This window comes from Camelus dromedarius, chromosome 9, assembly GCF_036321535.1.
Source record: "Camelus dromedarius isolate mCamDro1 chromosome 9, mCamDro1.pat, whole genome shotgun sequence".
In the NCBI taxonomy this organism is placed as follows: domain Eukaryota; kingdom Metazoa; phylum Chordata; class Mammalia; order Artiodactyla; family Camelidae; genus Camelus; species Camelus dromedarius.
In genome coordinates this window covers 77,110,378-77,130,841 of record NC_087444.1, presented here as the reverse complement: position 1 = coordinate 77,130,841, position 20,464 = coordinate 77,110,378, and the positions used below count along the sequence as shown (strand labels likewise).

Sequence of the window (20,464 nt, the reverse complement as noted above, 5' to 3'; positions counted from 1 at the left end):
GGCCTATGGATTGGTGTGAAGGGTTATTCCGCGAGAGAGCCAGGCGGGCGTGCTAGCCAATCAGCGGCCGCGTCTAGTAGCGTCAGGGCGGGGACACTTGTGATTGACTCAGACTCTTGATAAGAGGCGGTCGCTAGGCGACACCGCGCGTGATTAATGGCGAGGGGGTGGGCGTCTCAGCCAATCACCTTTCGCCACAGATTCAGGGTGTGTGTCAAATGGTCCTGGACCAATCCGTGGCTGAGGCAGAAACAACAGGGCGGGGCCGTCCTCTTGCCAATCGGAAGTGCTAGGAGGTGGGCCTGCCAGTCCGTGGACAGATACGGCGCCATGAATATCTTACCCAAGAAGAGCTGGCACGTCCGGAACAAGGACAATGTCGCCCGCGTGCGGCGTGACGAGGCCCAAGCTCGGGAGGAGGAGAAAGAGCGTGAGCGGAGGGCGCTACTCGCTCAGCAAGAGGTAAGCTCCGCGTCCGGCCGGGCGGGGCTCCGGGGCCGAGCGCGCAGGCGCCTCAGGAGGGTCCTAGAGTCTGGGCGGCGCGCAGGCGCAGTGCACACCGTGCGGCATTAGGGACCGCGCGCCTCGGAAGCGCATACTGGCAGAGCCCCCCACCTCCACCTCTCCCTGGTCTTGGTACTTCCCCACTCCTGTACTTCCTGAGTCCAGAGTAGGAGCTCATGAATAAATGAAGCCCTGGGCAGTTCAAGAAAACTCAAGACGACTTTTTGCCTGCACAAACCCCCTAATTATTGAGCGCCTGCTGTTATGTCCCCATGCAGAGCGCTTGACTTGCAGAATCTCTCAAGCACCGTTCGTTCTTGGAGGGGCGCTGTCATTTCCATTGTGCCGAGACGTGAGATGGTTTCAGAGAGGAAACAACAGCGAAATGACAGTGGAAAGCAAAATCCGCTCCATCGGGCTAGCCTTTTGCCTGCACCGCTGCCCACACACAAACACCAGAGGCTCTCTTTATAACTCGTAACCTGTTTGGTTTACACCTAGTTTCTAGTCCTTTAGCTAATCTGATCGTCAACACTGACTGGGAAATAGTTGGGTCTTTTTAAATTCACATTTATCAGTAGAAATTACAAATCAACTGGGGATGACTTGGAGCCCGACTTGGAATTCGGATCACCTGTTCTAATACATGCTGTGGCTGCCTTCATTACCTGCTTTTATTGCTTAGTCTCCCGAGGTTGGGAACCCCTCTGGTTTACTGTTTGAAAGGTAGCTTACAAACCCAGGTGTTACCTCATTCCTCCACCCCTCCCCGGGCTGGGACAGATGCCTCTTTTAGGCGCGCAGGGCTCCTGCTCCCTTCCTTACAGCGTCCAGCACCATGATCTGTGATTTCCTGTGGTCAGCACCAGAGTCCTGGTTCCTTGAATCACATCTAGGTTCTGAATGTTCTGCCTGTAACTTCCTTTCCCCCGAGGCCCGCACAGAATTCTTAAGGAAGAAAGCGAGGCAGCAGAGCTCACTACCTGAGCTCGAAGCAGCAGAAGCCGGAGTCCCAGCCTCTGGCCCTGTGGATCTGTTTCGGGAGCTGCTGGAGGAAGGGAAAGGGGTGACCAGAGGCAACAAAGAGTATGAGGAAGAAAAGCGACGAGAGAAGGTAAGTGGGTCTTGCCCTCTTCATTCGAGTTGTGGGTGCAGCTGGGGGTTGGGGAGCACCTTGCCCTCAGGTGTGACTCAGAGGAGTGTTCAGGGATAACGGCGAGGATTAAATGAGTTAACAGCACTCAGAACAGTACTGAAACATAGCACTCAAAAGTGTGGGTTATTGCTGGCTGCTAGGTACAGACCCGCCAGGTCTCTAACCTGACCCTACAATAGGGATCCTGGAAGTGCTGAGGAGCTTTTTAAATATAAATCAGATCCAGTCACTCATCTCTCAGGAATTTCCCTTCAGACTCTGACCTTGCTTCCCCGCCTCAGTCACTCCTCTGCCTTGCTGCTTCTTTCAGGTTTCTTTTCAGTTATCTCCCCAAAGATGCCTACCTTTGAACCCTAACCTAAAGCAGCTCCACCGTGTCCCCTCTTCCTGTGCTTTCTGCTGCTGGAGCTGCCCATGCGCCCCCAGGGCAGAAGCCCGACTCTGGTCTATTACTGGTCTGTTGCGGCCCCAGCACCTGGCAGAGTTGGCTCATGACAGGCCTATTGGCTGAGTGACTGGTTCTGCCTCCTTGGGAGCCTTGGCTGTCCCTGTTTCCCCCCAGGAGGAGACACATTTGACGTTCTCATTTTCACATCTCCTGTTCCCCTCAGGAGAGGCAGGAGAAAGCCTTGGGCATCCTGACGTACCTGGGCCAGAGTGCAGCAGAAGCCCAGACTCAGCCCCCTTGGTACCAGCTCCCCCCAGGGCGAGGGGGCCCTCCCCCTGGTCCAGGACCAGATGAGAAGGTCAAGAACCGCCTGGACCCTCTGCAGGAGATGCAGAAGCATTTGGGGAAGAAGAGGAAGCGCAGTGGTGATGATGGCAGTGACGGCAGAAAGGAAAAGAAGGAAGAGCCTGAGAAACGACGACCCAAGGAGTAAGGAGGCTGGCCTGGGGCTTGGCTGCAGCCACGAGGCCACCAGGGAAGCTCACTGGGACAGCAGGGCACGGGGTCTAGGGTCTGCATCAGGGACTAGAGACGTGTTCTCAACATGTGGTCTAGGGACCCTAGGGGTCCTGACACCCCTTTGGGGTTGGGTCTGCAAAGTCAAGCTAATTTTCATAACACCATACACCTTTTTCACTCTTGTTCTCGGGGCTTCCAGAGGCTGATAGAAGGCACCGCGGCTCTCATGGTTAGTGGAACGTACACTCGTGTTAGGGTTTCTCATTTCCATCTCATATTAGATACTAACAGATAAAACCCACTAAAACAAAAGCTCTCTGAGGTTCAGTTTGAGACCAGGGTTAGGAACCATGGGGTTGGAGTAAAAGCAGGTTTGTGTCCCTAAGATGCCAGGCACCTGAGTGTAGACTGGTTGTACTGGCCAGTATCTTCTACAGAAGAGGAAACAGAGGGCCAGGGTGTGCTCAGTGTCAGACAGCTGATTAACGGTGGAGGGGCACCCACTTGTAGAGGTGGTGAGGCCAGCTTCCTGGCCCCAGCACCAGTCTCCTCCTCTCCCTTGGCCTCACGACAGACACAGGCAGGAGGTTCCAGGTGGCAGCTCCCTCACAGAGGAGGCTGGGGCCTCCTGGGGCGAACAGTTTCCTGAACCATCTCTCCTCTCTCTCCAGACCCCCGTCCCTGGACCAGCTTCGAGCTGAACGTCTCCGGCGGGAAGCAGCCGAGAGGGCTCGGGCAGAGGCCCTGCTGGCCCAGGTCAGAGGCACGGTGGCCCCGGAGCACCAGGCGGAAGAAGAGGTGGATGACCGGCGGAGGCGGTACAACTCTCAGTTCAACCCCCAGCTGGCCCGGCGCCCCCGCCGGCAGGAACCCCACCTCGCTCACTGACTCTGAGGGGGTACAGGAGAGGCTGCTGCTGCCAGCCGTCATATAAAACTATTTATTCATAAATATTTTCCAAAATGAAAATAGGTTTACCAAAAAATGTCCCTCACTGGGGAGGGGAGGAGGGGGCAGCCCTCGCCCCCGGGCCCCCAGGGTGGGGCTGAGAGGAAGAGAACACCTCCCAGCCCCTCCCTGCTTCCTGGGGGAGGGGGCTGCCCCATGGCCTGGGGCCTCCCCCCAGTCTTCCAGGGCAGGGCCCTCACCTGGGCAGGGGATCAGCATGCGGGGGGAGGGGAGGGTGGAGGGAGGGGCCGGTGTCACTGGAGGTCCCGGTCCTCCAGGTAGCGGTACTCAAAGGTGAAGCCTTCCTTCTTCCGCTGGCCCCACTTCTCGTAGTCAAAGTAGATGTAGGTGCCCTGGCCGGGGGAGAAGGTGGTCAGTGAGGGGACGAGGAGGTGGTCGGGGATCTGGGTCGGACCGACAGGGGACAGTTCTTAGGGCCGTGGATGTGCCAGGCCCCAGGCCAACAGCCCTGCACGCACGCGCCGTCTCACTCCACCCTCACAGCGCTCGTCTCAGGTAGGAGACATGATCATGTCTGCCTTAGAGGAAGTGGAGGGAGGCGCAGAGAGGCCATGTGCCAGAGCTGGGCCGAGGCCTGGGCCCGGGCGCCGAGCATCCTGCTGCTGCTTGTGATGGCTGTGGCTTCTGAGCAATGCTCAGGTGCCGCATATGTGATGTACTTCCTAGTGTCCAGTCCTCACAGAGCCCCAAGGCCACAGCCCTGTCCTAGAGAACGGAGCAGGCACGCAGCCAGGACAGACGTTTTATTAGCAACAGAGGTCAGTGGGAACTTCTGAAGGACTGAGGCCTGGAACTATACTAACTTAAGAGGGTTGCTTTGGACCAAACCAGGAGACAGGAAGCCTGCAGTGAGTGTCAGAGAAGACAGTAGGACTGGGGCTGGCCTCTGATGGAATGGCTGAAATGCCTCAAAGAACCTGAAAGGACGGAGGGGAGGGGACCAAGTTCTCTGAGGACAAGGACCTTGTTCAGTGCTTGGCATCAGGTAAAGACTTGGTGGGAAAACCGCTGTGGAACACACCGACTAAAAGCTGAAATAAAGTACAGTACGCCCATGACACTTACTGCATAGCAGGCACTGTTAAGTACTTACATGTTCTTAACGCATTTAATCCTCATGACAACTGTATAAGGTAGGTCCTGTTACCCCATTTTTACAGATAAGGAAATGGAGACAGATGTTCAAGTGAACTGTCCACAGTCACCAGCTAGAGCTGGGTCCAAACCAGGGAGTCTGGCTCCAGAGCGTTTTTTTGCAAGTGGGAGATTCCAACTGATCAATTGTCAGAGCGTGAGAAGGACGTTAAAAAAAAAAAGCTTCCCCATTTGTGTTTGCTGAGCCCCTGCTGTGCAGGGGGCTGGGGACCGTCAGGGTTCCTGGGCAGTGCCGCCCCTGGGCCTGGGTGGGAGACACCACAGCCCCACCACGCCAGGGGAGGGGCAGAGACATGGGCTGTGTGTGTGGCTAGGGAAGACGCCTCTGAGGAAGGGACGTTGAGGCTAGGACCCCTGTGATGACCAGGAGTGGGCCAAGTGAGGAATGAAGAGGATGGCCCAGGCATGGCGACTGGCCTGAGGCGGTGGAAAAAGGAGGGGCAGCGGGGCCACCGGCCTGCATGTGCTGTGGGGCCTCTGTGGGGCCTCAGCCGGCGGGAGCCGAGGGCGGGGCACAGGGAGGGGCCTCACCTGCTCGAACTCGTCGGTGATGGTCTTGGGCTCCTCATGCCTCTGAAACCACATCATGTACTTGGTGTGGAATCGCCACGACTGCTTCTTTAGGGCCTTGGCTGCCAGGTACTGTGCCTTAGTGCCCTGGGGAAGGAAGGGTGGAACGGGGGTCAGGGAACCTCTAAACTGGGTGGGGGCCAGGGGGACGGGGCAGGGCAACAGGGCTGACCCCAGGCCCCGCCACAGACCGAGGTTGGGCTGGACAGTCCAAGTAGAGATGAGCTGGGGCACAGAACATACCAATGCTGGTCAGGAGGAGGAAAGTGAGACAGGAGGTGGAAACTGCTTTCAGAGAAGCTTTGAGAAGAGAAACTAATCGCGGTGAGAGCTGAGGAGAGGCGGCTGAGAGCCTTTCCCAAGGCGGGACGAGGGCGGAGGTGACTCGTGACTCACTGGGGGCAGGCAGAGGCGGGGTGGTTCCCTGGTGGTCTCCAGGGAGGCCCAGGGCTGGGCCAGTGCGCAGCGGGCCAGTGCAGCTGAGACTAAGCAGGACGCGCACTGCGGGCCGGGCCGGGGGTGAGCAGAAGGGGGGCTGGGGGCTGGGCTCCCTGGCTGTGCAGTAGACCCACCCAGCCCTCCACCTAGACAGTCCTGACACCTGTGGACTCAAGTGGGGACAGGGAGGGGTCTGCTTTTGGGGGGGCCCAGGACTGGGGGATGGGAAGGGGGTGCGGTTCCGGTGGCCGCAGTGGGGCACCCACCTCACCCCTCCAGCCCGAGGGGGGACGGCGGCGGTGGCGGCGAAGCCGGGGGGCCTGAGGCTGCCCCGGGGGCCCTGCTGTACCTCCAGATAGTAGAAGATGAAGAAGAGCGTCTCGGTCGACAGGCGCTGGTAGAACTCCACGGTGTCCGAGTGTGGGGGTGGCATCTGGTGGTGGTAGGGGGGCGTCGGGCAGGGGTTCCGGGGGAGGTACTGCCTGTGGGGGAACAGGTGGGTCAGTGCCATGCCCACCAGCATCTGCTGTCTGATGGGCCGGTGGGATCAAAGGGAGCATCTTGGGCACCAAATCACCCTGCCTCCTGTGCAGAACCCCAGGTCAGGGCCCAGAAACTTCACCTCGTCTCTCAGGACGGAGACCAGACCCCCAGTTGCAGCCTCCTCCCTCAGACTCAGGGGTCCCAGCCCCCTCTGTGGCCCCTCACCGGATACGCTCAGAGTCAGAGGGGTGGGGCATGTGGTGCCAGGCGGCCTCCTCCATGGCCTGCTGGTAGAGCTGCTCCTTGGTGAGGGGCACAGGGCCCAGAGGGCACACACCCAGCGACAGCGGGATGTTCACCTCCGACAGCTGGAGGGGTGGCTGGGCCGAGGCGGGGGGCGCCGACGTGCTGCTCAGGATGATGTCTGTGGGGAGGCGGAGGTGGGGCCGGAGAGCCCGTGAGGCTGGTGCGTTCAGCCCCTCCTTGCTGGCCTGCCCCCACCACCTGGTCCCTCACCTCGCTCTGTCAGGTGCAACGTGGGCACAGGGTCCTCGATGCCAGAGCTGATGGCTGCCCGCTCTGCCATGGACTTCAAAGAGCTCAGAGGCTCAGGGGCCTGGGGAGGGAAGAGGTGCCTGGCCTGAGGTCCAGGGCCGAGGGCTGACACTCCCACCCGCTCTGGTGGGAGGCGAGGCTCAGCTAAGCAGAGGTGGTTAGTGTAAGAGAATGTCCACCGCAGCCCCTAACAGAGGGGAGAAAACCTGGACACGACCGAGTGGCCCCCGGCAGAGGGGCACCTGACACACACACCACGAGACTCTGAAGATACATGCTGAGTACAGCCACACACCCTGGAGGAGGCCTGCAGGGTGCATATGGAGCCCACCACTGTCACAGGACAACCCCCCCTCCCCGGAAGGACACCACTCACTGCCAGCTGCACCATGGGCATCAGAGACCCCCTGCCCTTCTGCCGTGGCTGGTGTGGGGCCACAGGGCGGGCTCCTGCCCCCTCTGGGATTCCACCTCTGGCCACCAGCAGTCACCTTTAACTCTGCTGGCCATCCCACTCCCCACGCCCCTCCGTCACCGAGGCCTCTCTGTCCTGCTTCTAAATCTCCCTCAGAGGGACTGAGCTGCACTGCGGGGCCTGTCCCCTCCCGCCCCGACCTTCACACCCCACACCACTCTGTTCGCACAGGCCCCAGAGGGACCTTTCCAACCACATCTTTTTCTGTCATTATTCAAAACTTTTCCACAGTTCCTCATCACTCACCCCAGTATTTTTTTTTTAAACATTATGAACCCATTTTGACAATCTCAAGGCGACTGATCCCTTTCTCCAGAAAACTATACACACTGAATTTCTGGTCCACTGTACCTCTAAAATTTTGGTGATTACTCTGGGCTGGAAACTATTCTGAGAACTTTATGAAGATTATTCCAAAGAATCGTTTCATATTTGAGGAGTTAACTGTGATTTCTTCCATTTCCAAACGAAGGAAGGTGCAGGAAGCAATGCAAGGCCTGGGCCCTGACAGTGGGGCGCTCCTGCCCTGCCTCCTGTGCAGCCGAGGGTCTACACACTTGTCCTGTTGCTGCCTTTCAGACGCTAGCTCCTGCCGAGTGGACGCCCCTCTCCTCTTCTCCCTGATGAACCCCGCCTCGCCTTTAGCTGCAGCTCCGGGATCAGCTCCTGCTAGAACTCCTGCACAGGAGAGGTGCTCCTTCCTGTTAGCCTTTCCTGCCACTGTGACCCACCTGACCTGGTCCAGGTCCCAGCTTAGACGTCACCACCCTCAAGAGGCCCTACCGGGCTGTCTCCCCACGTGAGGCCAGAGGCACTTACGTGGGCCCACGGCACCCTCTGCCCCCCACGCGAATCGGACACGCCCCCAGATAGTCCATCTGCCCCCTGGGCAGAAGAAAGGAACCGGGCACAGTCACGGCATGAAGTGGCTGCAAGCAGACGCCAAGTGTCTTCTTGATTTAAATGCTTTCTTAGAAGGGAAGAGGGCGGTGAGCTGGATGGCAGGCAGTGTGAAGTAATGTCTCATGAGAAGAAATGGGGTTGGAGACCGTGGGGTGGAAGGAGGGAGAGGGCGGTGGACGCCAGAGAGCGAGCGAGCAAGTACAGCTGGGAGACCAGGAGCCAGGAAGTACCCGGAGGGAAGGAGGCCGAGGCCCAGGGTGGCGTAGGGGTGCAGAGCCCAGAGAGGAGGTGAGCGTGCAGGGGCGGCAAGGGGAGAGAAAGGCAGGGTGACAGAGCGAGGGCCGGAGGTGGAGATGGCAGGTAGAGACCTGGAGGAAGGGGACAGCGAACAACTGGATTGAAGATGCGGGGCCAGGACACATGGAGGCTCAGGGCCCGCCAGGGACATGTGGGGCCCACCTTGATCTCCGGGGCAGCACTGAACTGTGGAGGTCCATTGAGCAGGGCACCGGCTGCCTTGGCCTCGCTGAAGCTGGGCGTTGGGGAGCTGGGAGGGTTCACAGGTAGTGGCACCAGGAGGCTGGGTCCCCCGGAGTTGTTCCCTGAGCCTGGGGCTACGCCCCCAGCCCCTGTCGGGGCTGTCGCACTGGGTTCCTTCCTGGGGAGGGGTACAAAGGATTGGAGGCTCAGAGGAGGGCCCCCAAGGGCAGGATGGAAAGGAAGGCTAGAGTGATCAGGGGAAGGAGTCAAAAAGGGAGAATGCACAGAAGATGGGGCAGGCTGAGGGACACAGGTGGAGAGAAACTCTTTGGGTGAAGGTAGAACCTATCCCTTGGGATCGCTTCCCAGTAAAGAGCTGGAAGTGGGATGTATCACCCTCAGGATGCTCCCAGAGACCGTACGGCTAAATGTACACTAGGAAACAGGCAGGCCTTCTGGAATAGCCTGTGCAGGAGAGTGTGGGCAGTGACTGTTCCAGCCACAGAACAGGACACCCTGGGCAGATGGCCCCCATTCAGGGGAGCCCACTGAGAGCCGGTGGGGTGAGGCACCTGGGGGAGAGGCATCCAGGGAGGGGGTCTTCCCACCCCCCCTGCATAGAAGGCTAAGCCCTCTCTCAGGGCATTCTTCTGGGAAAAACAGGGACTCAGTGGGATGCCCTGACTTAAGACCTGAAGGGGTAGCTGGGGAGGGGAAGGGTGACCGGGATCCTTCACTGTGTCTCCGATGGAGTCCGAAGGCTGAGGGAGGACACAGAAAAGGGACAAGGTGGGAGAGGAAAACAAGAGCTCCTCTGGGAAAAGGGAAGTCAGAGCGCGTTTCAGCAGGTCACCACAGGGGCGTTCTGGGGCTCTGAGAACAACTGCACTTAGATGAGGAATGCTTTAGGGCAAAGCTGGGGCGCCGATGTGTACGAGGCCGCAACTGGAAACAAGGGGGGGACACAGCACCCAGCCAGCTGGGAGACCGTTCGGGAGGAAGTCCCAGCTGGCAAGGACAGGGCCCACATCCGCAAGATGTGGCGACGGTGGGGGAGGCCCCGGGCCGCCTCCTGCCAAAAGGCTGCCTGGCCCCAACCCTGCCTGAGGCTGGACACTCACGAGGTGCTGGGAGGTGGGTTGTGAGGGCCAGATGGGGGGCCCAGAGCCTGGCTGCTGGCACTGCTGCCCCCACTGCTGCTGAGAGCCACCTCTGCAGGGCTGTCTGCCACGACTGAGCTGTAACCTGGGGATGGGAAGAGGGTATGCAAAGGGGCCTCCAGCATCCACCCCAGGACTCCCTCCCTCCTCCCGCCATCTCCCCACTTACTGGTGGCACCGTTCTGCTTGCCGGCACCTCCACCTCCACCGCTGTTACCACCGCTGCCGCCTCCACCACCTCCACTGCTGCCTCCCCCTCCCCCACCAGGCTGTACACTGGGGGGCCGGGGCTGGGTGGTGCTGGGCCCACTGGGGGCTGGTGGGGCCACAGCCTGGGCGTAGGGGGCGGGGGTGCCCGAGTTGTGGCTGGGCGCTGGGCTGGCCTTGGCGCCCAGGGCACTTGGGGGTGCTGCTGGGGCAGGGGCCCCATTGTTGCCGGGGGTGGTGCTCATGGCAGAGGCGGTAGGCGGGGGACCAGAGGGATAGCTTGGCGGCACAGCTGGGGACTGAGGATGCTGGTTGCTGTGGACAGGCTTGGAGCCATTTTTGGCTGGAGACTGCAAGTAGTAGAGAGCAGAGGGTCAGGACCCAGGTCTAGCAAGCCTCTCACACACCCTTCCTCCCCTGGAACAAGGCTCCATCATCCTCACTGGCCTTGCTGCCCACAGCTGCCCCTCCCTTCCCAGGGACCCAGGTGACCTCATTCGCCTTCCTGGCTTCAGTCCCCACCTTCACCCTTACAACGCTCATGCAGTCCTAGCCTGCACCCAGCGTCCACGACCTGCCTGAACATCTCCCCACGATGTCCCACAGGGATCTGAGACACAACTTGGGTATAAAAGAAACCCATCTCTCTGGTGACAGGGGAGTGGTGGGAAACACGTAAATGTCCTCAGTCTGAGATTAAATGGACTCAATAAAAAATCCAAGAGAAGAGGGGAAAACAGCTGAAAATAGGATGGTAATTCTGAATGTCACTGAAAAGGTCACTAAGTACTCAGGGGCCATTAATGACCAACACCCCACAAAGCAGAGTCCAGTAACGTGCCCACAAACCCCCAAGGCTGAGCTGACATAACTCGCTCTCAGACAACCCACACTGCCGTCCTCACTGCCCCGATGCCCACAGGCACCAGGCACTCACTAGGTGCCGACTTGTTCCTGGCACCACACACGGCCCCCGGGTCCCACGAGCACCTCATCGATGCCGGCCTCGGGGGCCCCCCGGGACCAGCCCTCCCCTCCATGACACCACTGAGGGTTTTCAGGCCCACTCCCCTCCTGCCTGAAGACAGCACTCTTGTGCAGCAGCATGTCCTGAAATGTGCTCCCGTTGGGGAGACAGCAGCAGAACTCCCAGGATTCACCAAGGGAAAAAAGAAACCGAGGCACCCCGCTCTGGTGTTGGGGGTGCAAACCATCACACAGCCAAGGCCCAGAGTGTCCCCAGAAGAAACCTGTCACACTTCTGACCTATCATTTCTCAGGCCCTTTCAGAGCTGGTCCACCAGGAGTGGGCCCCTAACCCGACAACTTCAGGCCAGCCGGGCGGACCCGGCCAGGCTCACCTCTCCACACTTCCAAGCTTCAGTCACGATTTGCCTGTGTTACCTGTCGCTGCCTCAGCCAGGAATGTATCTTCCCTCTAGCTCCCAGGGCAGCCACCCCTCCCCAGCAGCCTCTCCTGACCACAGCACCAGCCACTCACCTGTCTGCCTGCCCACCTGGACCCACCCTGTTGGCACTGCAGGCCTCCATCGGGGGGCACCACCTTCTGACCCCGAGGCCCAGCACCGTGGCCCTACTCAGGCCTCAGCAAGCCTTTGGGAATGAGCGCATGAGCGAGTGCTGTGCCCATCAGTGTCCAATGCCCACAGGACCTACCTGGCTGACTTCACTATCTGTCGAACGTCCCCTCTTCTTGTCATCTTCAGAATTTTCCTAAGGTTCGAGAGACACAGCCAGAAGCCCGTGTGTCTTTAGGGCCTGACAGACACACCAATCTCTGAACTTCCCAGACCCGAACCCAGACCAACATTCTGGCCCCAGAGCTGTTTGAGTGCCTATGCCCTTCATCTCACTGGGATGCCCACCCTGCTCCCCAGGGTGCTTGTCTTCTGTGGCCCAGCACCACATGCCAGCCTCTTAAGGATCCAGGAACCTGTTCTCCTCAAGCAATCCAACCCTCGATCCCTTCCCAGGTGTCCCGCTGCCCAGCCTCCTCAGCATCCCAGGCACCAGGACCCATGTGTGGCCCTAACCACCCTGTCAGCATTCCACAGCTCTTAGGGCCCAGACCCTGGGTACCTGGACACCCTCCCGCAGGATGTTTCTGAGAGCCCCAGCCTCCTGCTCCCTCGGCCCCTGCCCCCATGCCTTCCCAGGGACTCAGACCCCCAGACCTCACCGTGGTGCAATTGGCCGGGCTGGGTGGGATGGGAGAGCTGGAGGTGGTAGAGGTGGGCGTGCTGCTTGACTGGTTGAAGATCTCATCCTCCATGTGACTGTGGCTGGGAGGGGAGGTGGCGACCAGCGCCTGTGCTGTGGGGTGGGGAGGGTGTGTGAGCGGGCTGGGCCGCCCTCCCCCAGCCCCACCGTCAGCGGCCCCAGGCCAACCCCGGGCCTCACGAATGTCCTCGAGGTCCAGATCGTCGTAGAGGAACTCGTTCTCCTCGAAGTCAGGGTCCTGGGACGAGTCGACGTAGTACTCGACGTCGTCCTTGATCTTGCGGATGGCGTCCACGAGGATGGAGTCGTTGTCCAGCATGCGCAGGATGGTCTCCAGCATGCGCACGTGGTAGCGGTGCTTCTCGATGTGCCGCTTCAGGCCCTCGATCCGGTCCTGCTTCTGCTGGCGAGCCCAGGGCCAGGCTCAGGGGCTGCATGGCGCCTGCCTGGCCCCCCCTGCCCCACAGAACCCATCCTCAGTCCCTGACCCCTGTGGAGACCCAGAGGTTCCACTCCAGCCCCTCCCAGGGTCTGCCCACCCTTGATCTCTCAGGGATCCCACAGCTTCTCCCACCACCAAAGTCCCTGGAAACCTCTGAAGAGCCAGAGATCCCTGTGCAGACCCCACCCCTCTGCTGAGCCCACCCGCCAGCTCCGACCACCTTCTGGAATACAGAAGCAGCCCCGCCCTCTCTCACTCTAACAGTAACAACAGCAAACCCTGTTTGCAGGGAACTTCTTAGAATCACAATCAACTTTGTTACCACCATGATCCCCCACCCCCCTCCCTGTATCCCTAAGGGGAAGCCCAGATTCAGAGGCCGGGCTCCAAGGCTCCCTCCCAAGGCCCCAGTTCCCTTCAGACTTGACATTTTAGCCCCCCTTCCAAATCCCGTTCTGCAAGGCCCTCCCCTCCAACCCACGGGTCCCCAGCCCCTCAGGCTCAGACACCCAGCTCTGGCACCTCTCTCAGCCCCAGCTCTCTGTCCCCTGTACTTCCTGTGCCGACATGCAGATACAATTTGCATCCCTACAGTCCTGGGTTTCTGGAGTCTGGGCCCCTGGCTTGTCTCAGGCCACTCTACTCCCTAGGCCAAATCAACCATTTCTTCATGTCCTGCCTTGTCCACACCTACTGTCCTCTTCTTAGGCCCTGGGTCCTTCTAGGTGCCATAAGGCCACAGCTGCAACTCCTCAACCTTCCTGCCTTGGGTGTCCTTCAGGTCACTTGCTCTGTGACCCAAGCAGAACTTAGTACCTCCCCACAAACTGATCCTATTTTTGAAGGTTCCACTGTTCCCCAATCCAGGCTGGACCCCTGAGACAGCCTCACCTCCTCCCTGCACCACCCTGACCCCCTAATTCCAGCTGCCAGCCCTGCTTGCCTCAGAAGCCCCGACCCTGACTCCCACAGGCCAGAAGAGCCGGCCCACCTCTGTCTTCTGGGCACAGGGTCCCCCCCACTCACATCCTTGTCACCCTTCTTCTTGCGTGTCTGCACCGACAGTGACTCCACTTCACTCTCAAACTGGTCCACCTGCATGTTTAGGGTGTCGATGGTGTTCTGGGGAGGGAGGGAAAAGCAGGCGGTCAGCCGGAGTCCTCTTGTACAACCAGGGGCCAGGGCCCCCAGGTCAACTCCTCTCCTACCCCGACTCACCGTGAGCCACTGGCCGACCTCCTCCTTCTCCTTCTGGGCAGGGTCCACCTTCTGTGCCAGGCCCAGGCCCTCTTTGCTATAGGCTTTGGTCTTGGTCTCTCGCTCCACAACTTTGAACCGTTCCATTTGCTGTGGAGAGCACAGCTGGCAGGGGGCTATCACAGCTGACTCGGGGCCGGCAGACACTTGTCCCTGAGCCCCGGGAGCCTTCAGGCTCCCAGCCCTTCGCCTCTTCCCGTCCCAAGAGGCAGAGACCTACTCTTCTAGGGACCTCTGGGGACCCAGGAACCCGCCCCCCCGCCTCAGGTACCGAGTTCTGGGCTCCTACCGTTTCAATGAGCTTGCGGTTGTCTATGAGCTGCCTCTTGTCCTTGATCTCGTTGGATGCTACCCATGTCTTGATCTGGTCCCTCAGCCGCTGGAGGTGGGAAAAGCAAGACAGTCAGATTGCCTCAGGACGCAGCACCGAGTCCCCCAGTCCCCTCCTCTCCCTGGGACCCAGCAGTCCACTCTCCCGGATCCCTCCGCCCTCAGGACACAGGAGTCCAGGCCCCCAGCCCCCTCACTTGAAGCTTCTTAATCTCCTTCTTTAGGTCGGCCTCATACTTTTCTTTCTGGTTCGCGTTGGCTGCATTGTGGAGCTGAGGGAGGGAGAGAATCCCGGTGTCAGTGTGGTTCTGGCTGCCCTAGTGACCCCTCCAGTGGGAAACCTCCAGTCTCCCTCTACGGACCGGGGACACTGGGCACAGTCCCCCCCAGCCCCCCAGTCCATCTCAGAGCTGCTTCTCTGAGGGCCTCAGCACTGGACATGCAGGTCTTCTCCCCAGCTGACACTCAGGAGATCCTGAACCTTGCCCCAGTCTCTCCTCCCTTGAGACCCGCCCAGATTTTTAGGGCCCCGGCCCCTGTACCTTCTGCCAAATGTCTTCAAATTGCTCCACGCCCTCGGACACCTTCTTGAGGCAGCGATCAATCTCACCTAGCCAGGGAGGAAGGAAAGCTGTCAGAGCCCTGCGGAGGCAGCAGTATCCGAGGAGGAGGGCCAGAGAGCGAGCACGTGACCCCACGGGCAGCAGGCAGTCAACCTAGTACCTTGGAGTTTGCGCTTGTCCGCCATCTTCCCTGCCCTACGGACGCGCTCTCTTCATACTCTCTTGGAGACGGATGCTGCTGGAGAGATCGGAAAGGGACACACATTTATTCCCTGGCTGGTCCGAACCCAGAGACTCGGACGAGGTCGGGAATAGCAAGGCGCGTGGGATGGTAAAGGGGAAGATGCATTTCCTAACTGATGACAGAGACTTAGCCCAGTTCTCTTTATACTGCCTTGACTGCCCAGCACAGGGTCTGGCCCACAAGAGGACTCGGGAAGTTTGCTGAAAGAATGAAAGAGATACACATTTTGTGTGCCTCTGACCCAGGAAGTGGAAAATTCCTAGAGTACCTTCTCCCCAGATGACATCCAAAAGGATTTTCTAGAGCAGGGAAAGTCATGCAGCACACAGCTGACTGCCAGGGAGGAAGGCATTAGACCTGGAGGCCACACTTCCTGTAGAGGAGCCAAGCACACAGGTGACCAGAATCCTAACCCGGGGAGAGGTTATTCTTCAGACAAGTCAGGAAACAAACAGAATTTGCATCCCACAGAGAAGGGCCTGATGTTGTGTACACGGGTATGAGCCGTAAGGGACCAAGGGGAAGTGCAGTGGCTGAGGGGGACGAAAGGTGCCTACAGCTGTGAAGAGCTAAACCCACCCATACAGGCAGGGCTGGATCCCAAGTACCCTGACCTCTGAAAAGTTTATTTCAGAGGAGGACCCTTAAACCAAAGGAGATAATATTCCTAACCCAGAGGCCAATACCAAAAAGGTCTGCGGGAAGAAGGTAGCACCCAAGAGGGGGCCAGGAGAAGCGAGAACTCTTTCAAAGATGAGAGGGTGAAAGGGGAACTTAGCTGTGAGGGAGCTCTCCGCACACACCAAGGAATTACAGATCAAATGCACTGGTAACACAGACTCAGGGAAACGTAAACCCTCAGACAAGCACTCAATACTTAGAGAGATGGGTGTCTCCATCCTAAAGGAAGGACACGCAACCCAGAGAAGACTGAGGTCAAAGGGGAGTCACCAGTAGCTTTCACCCAGGCAAAGCTGCACCTTAGGGCCCGACACCAAGACCACCAGGAGCAGTCAGGAGCCTTGGGGAGGGAAGGTCATGTGCCTGCGCGGCAGGAGGTCGTCCCCTCAGAGAGGGGGCCTCTACTGAGGTCCAGGGAGCACTCTGCAGGCTTAGGGCAGGGTGCCCCAGGGCAGTCCCAACTGTCCAGGCAGAAAGAGTCCTGTATACATGGAGGACTAAGACTTTCAATCCAGAGGGAAGTCATACCAAGGGGGCCCTCACCCACCAAGAAGGGAACATCTCAAGAACAATCCTGTCCAACAAAACTTTCCAGGACAGAAATGTTTTACACCTGGGCTATCTGTGCCACTGAACGCTCAAAAGCTCAAAATGTGGCTAGTGCAACGAAGAATGGAATTTAAGATTTTTATGTTAACTAGCTAAAATTTAAATCACACGTAGCTCGTAGCTACCAGTGGGACAGGGTATCTGTGAGCACACCCCAGAACCAGAAGCCCATGTGACGGGGCCAGTCCCCTCTAAGGGACCGGCTTTGCATGGGGGCAGACCTTTTGACTTGGGGGAACGTGACTCTCTTCCACGAAAGGCCAAGCAAGAAGAACGGCAGTGCCCTTAGCCCAGGGTTGGTGGACATGCCAAGGTGGGGCCCAATCACAACACAGGGAAAATTCCATCTCCAGGAAGGAGAAGCAGCCAAAAAAGGACCCAGGAGGCAATCACACAGAGGGGACTCAAACTGAGATGGGGCAAGCGCCTCTGATCCAGGTGCTCACACGAGGGCTTGGACCCCAACACTGAGGTGTGCAGGCATGAGTCTTAGCTCCCACGTCCCAACACAGAAAAGCCTCTTACTGCCCAGGGGTGTGGGGTGAGTGCAGGAATGTTCCCCAAGTGCTGGTCCTCCCTACCTCTGCCTGGCTCCTGGGGCAGAGGCAAGGCACTGCACACATTAGGGAGGGAATGCTTTCTTCAAGTCCCCACACCAAGTGGGTGGGACACCCAGCCCCAGAGGGGACAAGATTGCAGCAGCAGGAGGTACTGAAGGAGCTGGAAGCAAGGTGCCAGGGGAACAAGAGCCCTAGCCTGGGAGGTGATGTATCAGACAGAACCTCAAAGTAAGCAACAGCTGAGACTGGAAGCAGACACCATCTGACCCGGGCAGGCAGCTCCCAGGGCCTGGGTGTTCGCACCCCTAGGTGGGCTGGCTACCACAGTGGGCAGGAGCCTTAGCCGCAGAGGCAACCCCCGCCCCCTCTGCCAGAGAAAACTTTCATATCAAGAGGGTGCCTATACCTTAGATCCCCAGGAAAGGACCAAGGAGAAAGGAAACTGGAGCCTGAGTCTTGAAGTAGAGATGCTCTCACACCCTCACAGGAGACTCTCAGACTTAAAGGGCTGGTAGCCCCCCGCTCTGAGGGGCCCACCGAGATGCTCCAGGGGAAATAATCATGTCAGGCCCATTCCGAGACAGGCAGGCACCTTAGGAAGAGAGGAGCTGCTGTTCTCAAACAGCACTAAGGAATCTGGGAACCCTGACCAGAGAGATTGAACCAAAAGACTTCGTCCAGGAGAAAGACACATCCCCACAAGTAAGGAGCCTATGCCGAGGGGGTGGGTAGGGCGAACAGCGTGCCAGATCCACAGGAGCCAGCAACCATAAAGTGAGGGGCTAAAACTAATGAAGAAGAGCCCCCAAACCTCACGTCAGGGGAGATGACACTGCCACGCAAAGGCCTGAGGAGCAGTAGGGCAGCAGGAGCAGAAGGCTTAGTCCTGGGGAACTAATACCCAGTGGTCCCTAATCCTGGGGGTGGTCACGTGCCCGTAGAGAGGCCTAGTACCATGGGGTGATGAGCTCTGGCCTGCTGGGAAGTGATGCCAGAAAGCCATCCTTAACCTGGGAGGCTGCTGAGGCCATCACATGGAGGATCTGAGACTCCACGAGGTGGATGTGTTAGGTCCTGGGGTGGAGGGAGTTATCTCCCCACTGCGAGGCCCAGCACCAAGGACGGGGGATTGGGAATCCCACCTTGGAAAGGTTACACAAAGGCATCTTTCGTCCTGGGGTAGGTGACAACAGCGGGGTCTCCACCTCAACTCAGGCATCTTACACCCCCCATAGCAAGGAACTTGTGCCTCAGGGGGAGAGGGCAGAAGCCCAGTGCCACACTGTGGGACATCACAAGCAGAGGGCCGAAGCTTAAGTCCTGAGCACTAACACCTGAGAGGGGCCTTGGTCCCACAGTGGGGGGCACACAGAGGGGTGTGGATACCTCAAATCCAAGAGTCACCAATACCAAGGAAGGCAGAAACCTTACCCCTGGAGAAGGCAACACTGAGAAAATTTCCTTATCCTGGGAAAAAAAAAAAAAAAAAGCACAACTCCAGTCCTCACAGCACACACCTCACAATAAAGGAAGCTCAGATGAAAGAAGCCGTATACTCTCAGGGGGTTACCAGCAGGGTGGGTATGGGTAGGTAAGAGCCTTGCTCCTACAACTGCTGCCACCAACGGGGTGGGATCTTTGCCTCCTGGAAAGATTACACCCCAGCGGAGGGACTGATGTGAATGGAGGCAGAAGCTTCAGACTGAGGGCAGTGGTGGAAGGTATCAAAACACCAAACCAGTACCAAAAGGGTAGGAGCATAAATCTTGGGGGAGGTGACAGCCCCTGGGCTGAGAGGCTGGCCCTAATTAGAAAAAAAGAGTGCTTGTGGTGCCCACACCGGGAGATCACTAATGACGTGGAGAAAGCAGGAACCTGGGAAGTGCCACCAAGAGACGACCAGGTACCGGAGACCCAGCAGAGCTCAAAAGCCTCACCAAACAGACCCCAAGGAGGGAGTGACATCAAGAGGAAGCGCAGGCTCGGGCGGGCAGAGAGCCTGGATCCAGGTGAGCGCACATCCACAAAGCCAGAGGGGACGCCCGGCCCCGGGCAGTTAACCGCTGAGGCCCGAAGCGGTCTCTCTCAGGACAGCCCAGACTCCCCAGTGGGGAAGGCCTGGGCTGTGGGATGGGGAAGCCTTAAACCGGGGGCACTTTTCACTAGAGGTGGAAACTTTGGCTGAGGCTCCATCTCGTGGAGCTGGCACCTTCACTCCAGGGGAGTTTATCCCCCACCCCATCTCCAGAGGAGAGCGGCACCCATGGTGGGAAGGGAGCGGAGAGGGGGGCCCTGGTCCCAGGAAGGGTGACCCCCTTCCCCACAGAGGGGTGCTCGTCAGGGGGGCTCGCAGCCCGACTCCCACGTGAAGAAGGCAGCCTCGCCCAGAGACCGCCCCCCAGCACAGGGGGCTGTTGCCGAGGGGGGCAGGCACCTGAGCCCCGAGAGGGCGGGCACCTGCGGCCAGGGGCGCCTCCATCCTTGCAGCGAGGAGCCAATACCGACGCGGAGAGGGGCGGGCACCAAGCACACCCTCACACCCCACCGAGGCCCGACGCGGACGCCGCGCGGGGCTGGGGTTGCGGGAGCACCCCCGGGCGCCGCCGAGGGGCGTGGAGGAGGGCGCGGGGGAGGGGGCGCGCACCGCCGGGCGGACGGCGAGCGCCGGGGCCGCACGGGGGCGGGGGCGCCGCGCCGGCCATGTCGCGACAGGCAGCGGGGTCACAGGGGCAGGAGGCAGCAGGGAAGGCGGTCGACGGCGCCGGGGGAGGAGGGGAAGGGGTCTGGCCCAGTCGAGCCTGACGCTCTCACCACAGGAGCTGGCGCCGCCGCTGAGGAGCGTATCGCGACAGGCGGGGGAGGCGAGCGCCCGCCGCCTTTTTCTCGCGGCCCGGGCGCTATCGCGATAGCGGCGCGAAGCGGAAGTGGGATGGGGGAAAGAGGGCCCGGGGTTGTTCTGACGACGGGGTCGGGGCTCAAGGGAGGCCGTGGCGTCTGCCGATGGCTCCGCGGAAGCTGACCGGGCCCGGTCCAAGATGGCGGCGGCGGAGGAGACCTCCCCTTCGCTCTTCTCGTCTCTGGCGCCGACCCGCCTCCGAGCCCCGAATATAGGCCTATCATTGCTCCGGCCGCACGTCGCTCTTGCTCCTCGGGCGCGTCCTATTGGTTTTTGGCAGGGATGTGGCCGGCCCCTCTCGCCGATTGGGCAATCGTTCCAAGGCGCGGCATTCGATTGGCCTCCCGCGCAGGCTGCGAGGATTGGCTCAGGTTTTCTACCCCGCTCCTCCTCCTCCTCCCGCCTCCGGGCACAACACGCCAGCGCGAGGACTCGTGCGTCAATCCAGAGGCCTGTGTCGTACTGATTGGATACACCCGCCCCCCTCTCACGAGCCAATTGGTCGGGGGGAGGAGCTAGGCTGATCAGGGGCGGGAAGTCGCCCGTCAAGTTTAGAGCCGTTTTCAATTGGTCGTGGGGGGAATATTCTGCCCAGAAGCCATTGGCTGGTCCAGGAAGTGGGTGGGGAAAGCGGAGGAAGCATGGAGAGTGGGCGTTAAAGGCAGCGTACCTAATGGGA

General features: G+C 59.5%; 2 protein-coding genes across 6 annotated transcripts; one reads left to right on the top strand and one right to left on the bottom strand.

Annotated features, from left to right (window-relative positions):
• The first annotated feature begins 10 nt into the window (after positions 1 to 10).
• Positions 11 to 3,536, top strand: LENG1 (leukocyte receptor cluster member 1). The gene is made up of 4 exons (XM_010999299.3): positions 11 to 462; positions 1,439 to 1,618; positions 2,272 to 2,537; positions 3,239 to 3,536. Exons 1-4 carry the CDS (start codon positions 157 to 159, stop codon positions 3,453 to 3,455), a joined length of 969 nt encoding a protein of 322 aa, XP_010997601.2. The 5' UTR covers positions 11 to 156; the 3' UTR covers positions 3,456 to 3,536.
• Positions 3,494 to 19,954, bottom strand: CNOT3 (CCR4-NOT transcription complex subunit 3). Of its 5 annotated transcripts, none has more exons than XR_010382431.1 (18): positions 19,701 to 19,954; positions 14,956 to 15,033; positions 14,775 to 14,842; positions 14,430 to 14,504; positions 14,192 to 14,281; positions 13,864 to 13,992; positions 13,672 to 13,767; positions 12,384 to 12,606; positions 12,163 to 12,296; positions 11,640 to 11,696; positions 9,925 to 10,312; positions 9,717 to 9,840; positions 8,575 to 8,773; positions 6,699 to 6,798; positions 6,408 to 6,606; positions 5,966 to 6,181; positions 5,223 to 5,348; positions 3,494 to 3,868 (listed from the first exon to the last, which is right to left on the bottom strand). XR_010382431.1 is itself a non-coding variant. In XM_064489731.1 (18 exons), the coding sequence occupies exons 2-18, from the start codon at positions 14,978 to 14,980 to the stop codon at positions 3,770 to 3,772; spliced, it is 2,265 nt and encodes a 754-aa protein (XP_064345801.1). In that variant the 5' UTR covers positions 14,981 to 15,033; positions 19,701 to 19,952; the 3' UTR covers positions 3,494 to 3,769. The 5 variants fall into 5 exon arrangements, 3 of the variants coding, with proteins under 3 accessions (XP_064345801.1, XP_064345802.1, XP_031313056.2); XR_010382432.1 differs by having other exon boundaries at positions 12,384 to 12,603; positions 19,701 to 19,953; XM_064489731.1 differs by having other exon boundaries at positions 6,049 to 6,181; positions 19,701 to 19,952.
• Positions 19,955 to 20,464: the final 510 nt, after the last annotated feature.

Bases quoted from the DNA above. Each gene is read 5' to 3' on its own strand.
- LENG1 (XM_010999299.3), top strand. From the start codon at position 157: ATGGCGAGGGGGTGGGCGTCTCAGCCAATCACCTTTCGCCACAGATTC. The intron at 463-1,438 runs GTAAGCTCCGCG...CTTTCCCCCGAG, and splicing joins CGCTACTCGCTCAGCAAGAG to GCCCGCACAGAATTCTTAAG. The intron at 1,619-2,271 runs GTAAGTGGGTCT...TGTTCCCCTCAG, and splicing joins AAGAAAAGCGACGAGAGAAG to GAGAGGCAGGAGAAAGCCTT.
- CNOT3 (XM_064489731.1), bottom strand. From the start codon at position 14,980: ATGGCGGACAAGCGCAAACTCCAAG. The intron at 14,505-14,774 runs GTACAGGGGCCG...TCCCTCCCTCAG, and splicing joins TTGAAGACATTTGGCAGAAG to CTCCACAATGCAGCCAACGC. The intron at 10,313-11,639 runs GTAGGTCCTGTG...TACTACTTGCAG, and splicing joins CAGATAGTGAAGTCAGCCAG to TCTCCAGCCAAAAATGGCTC.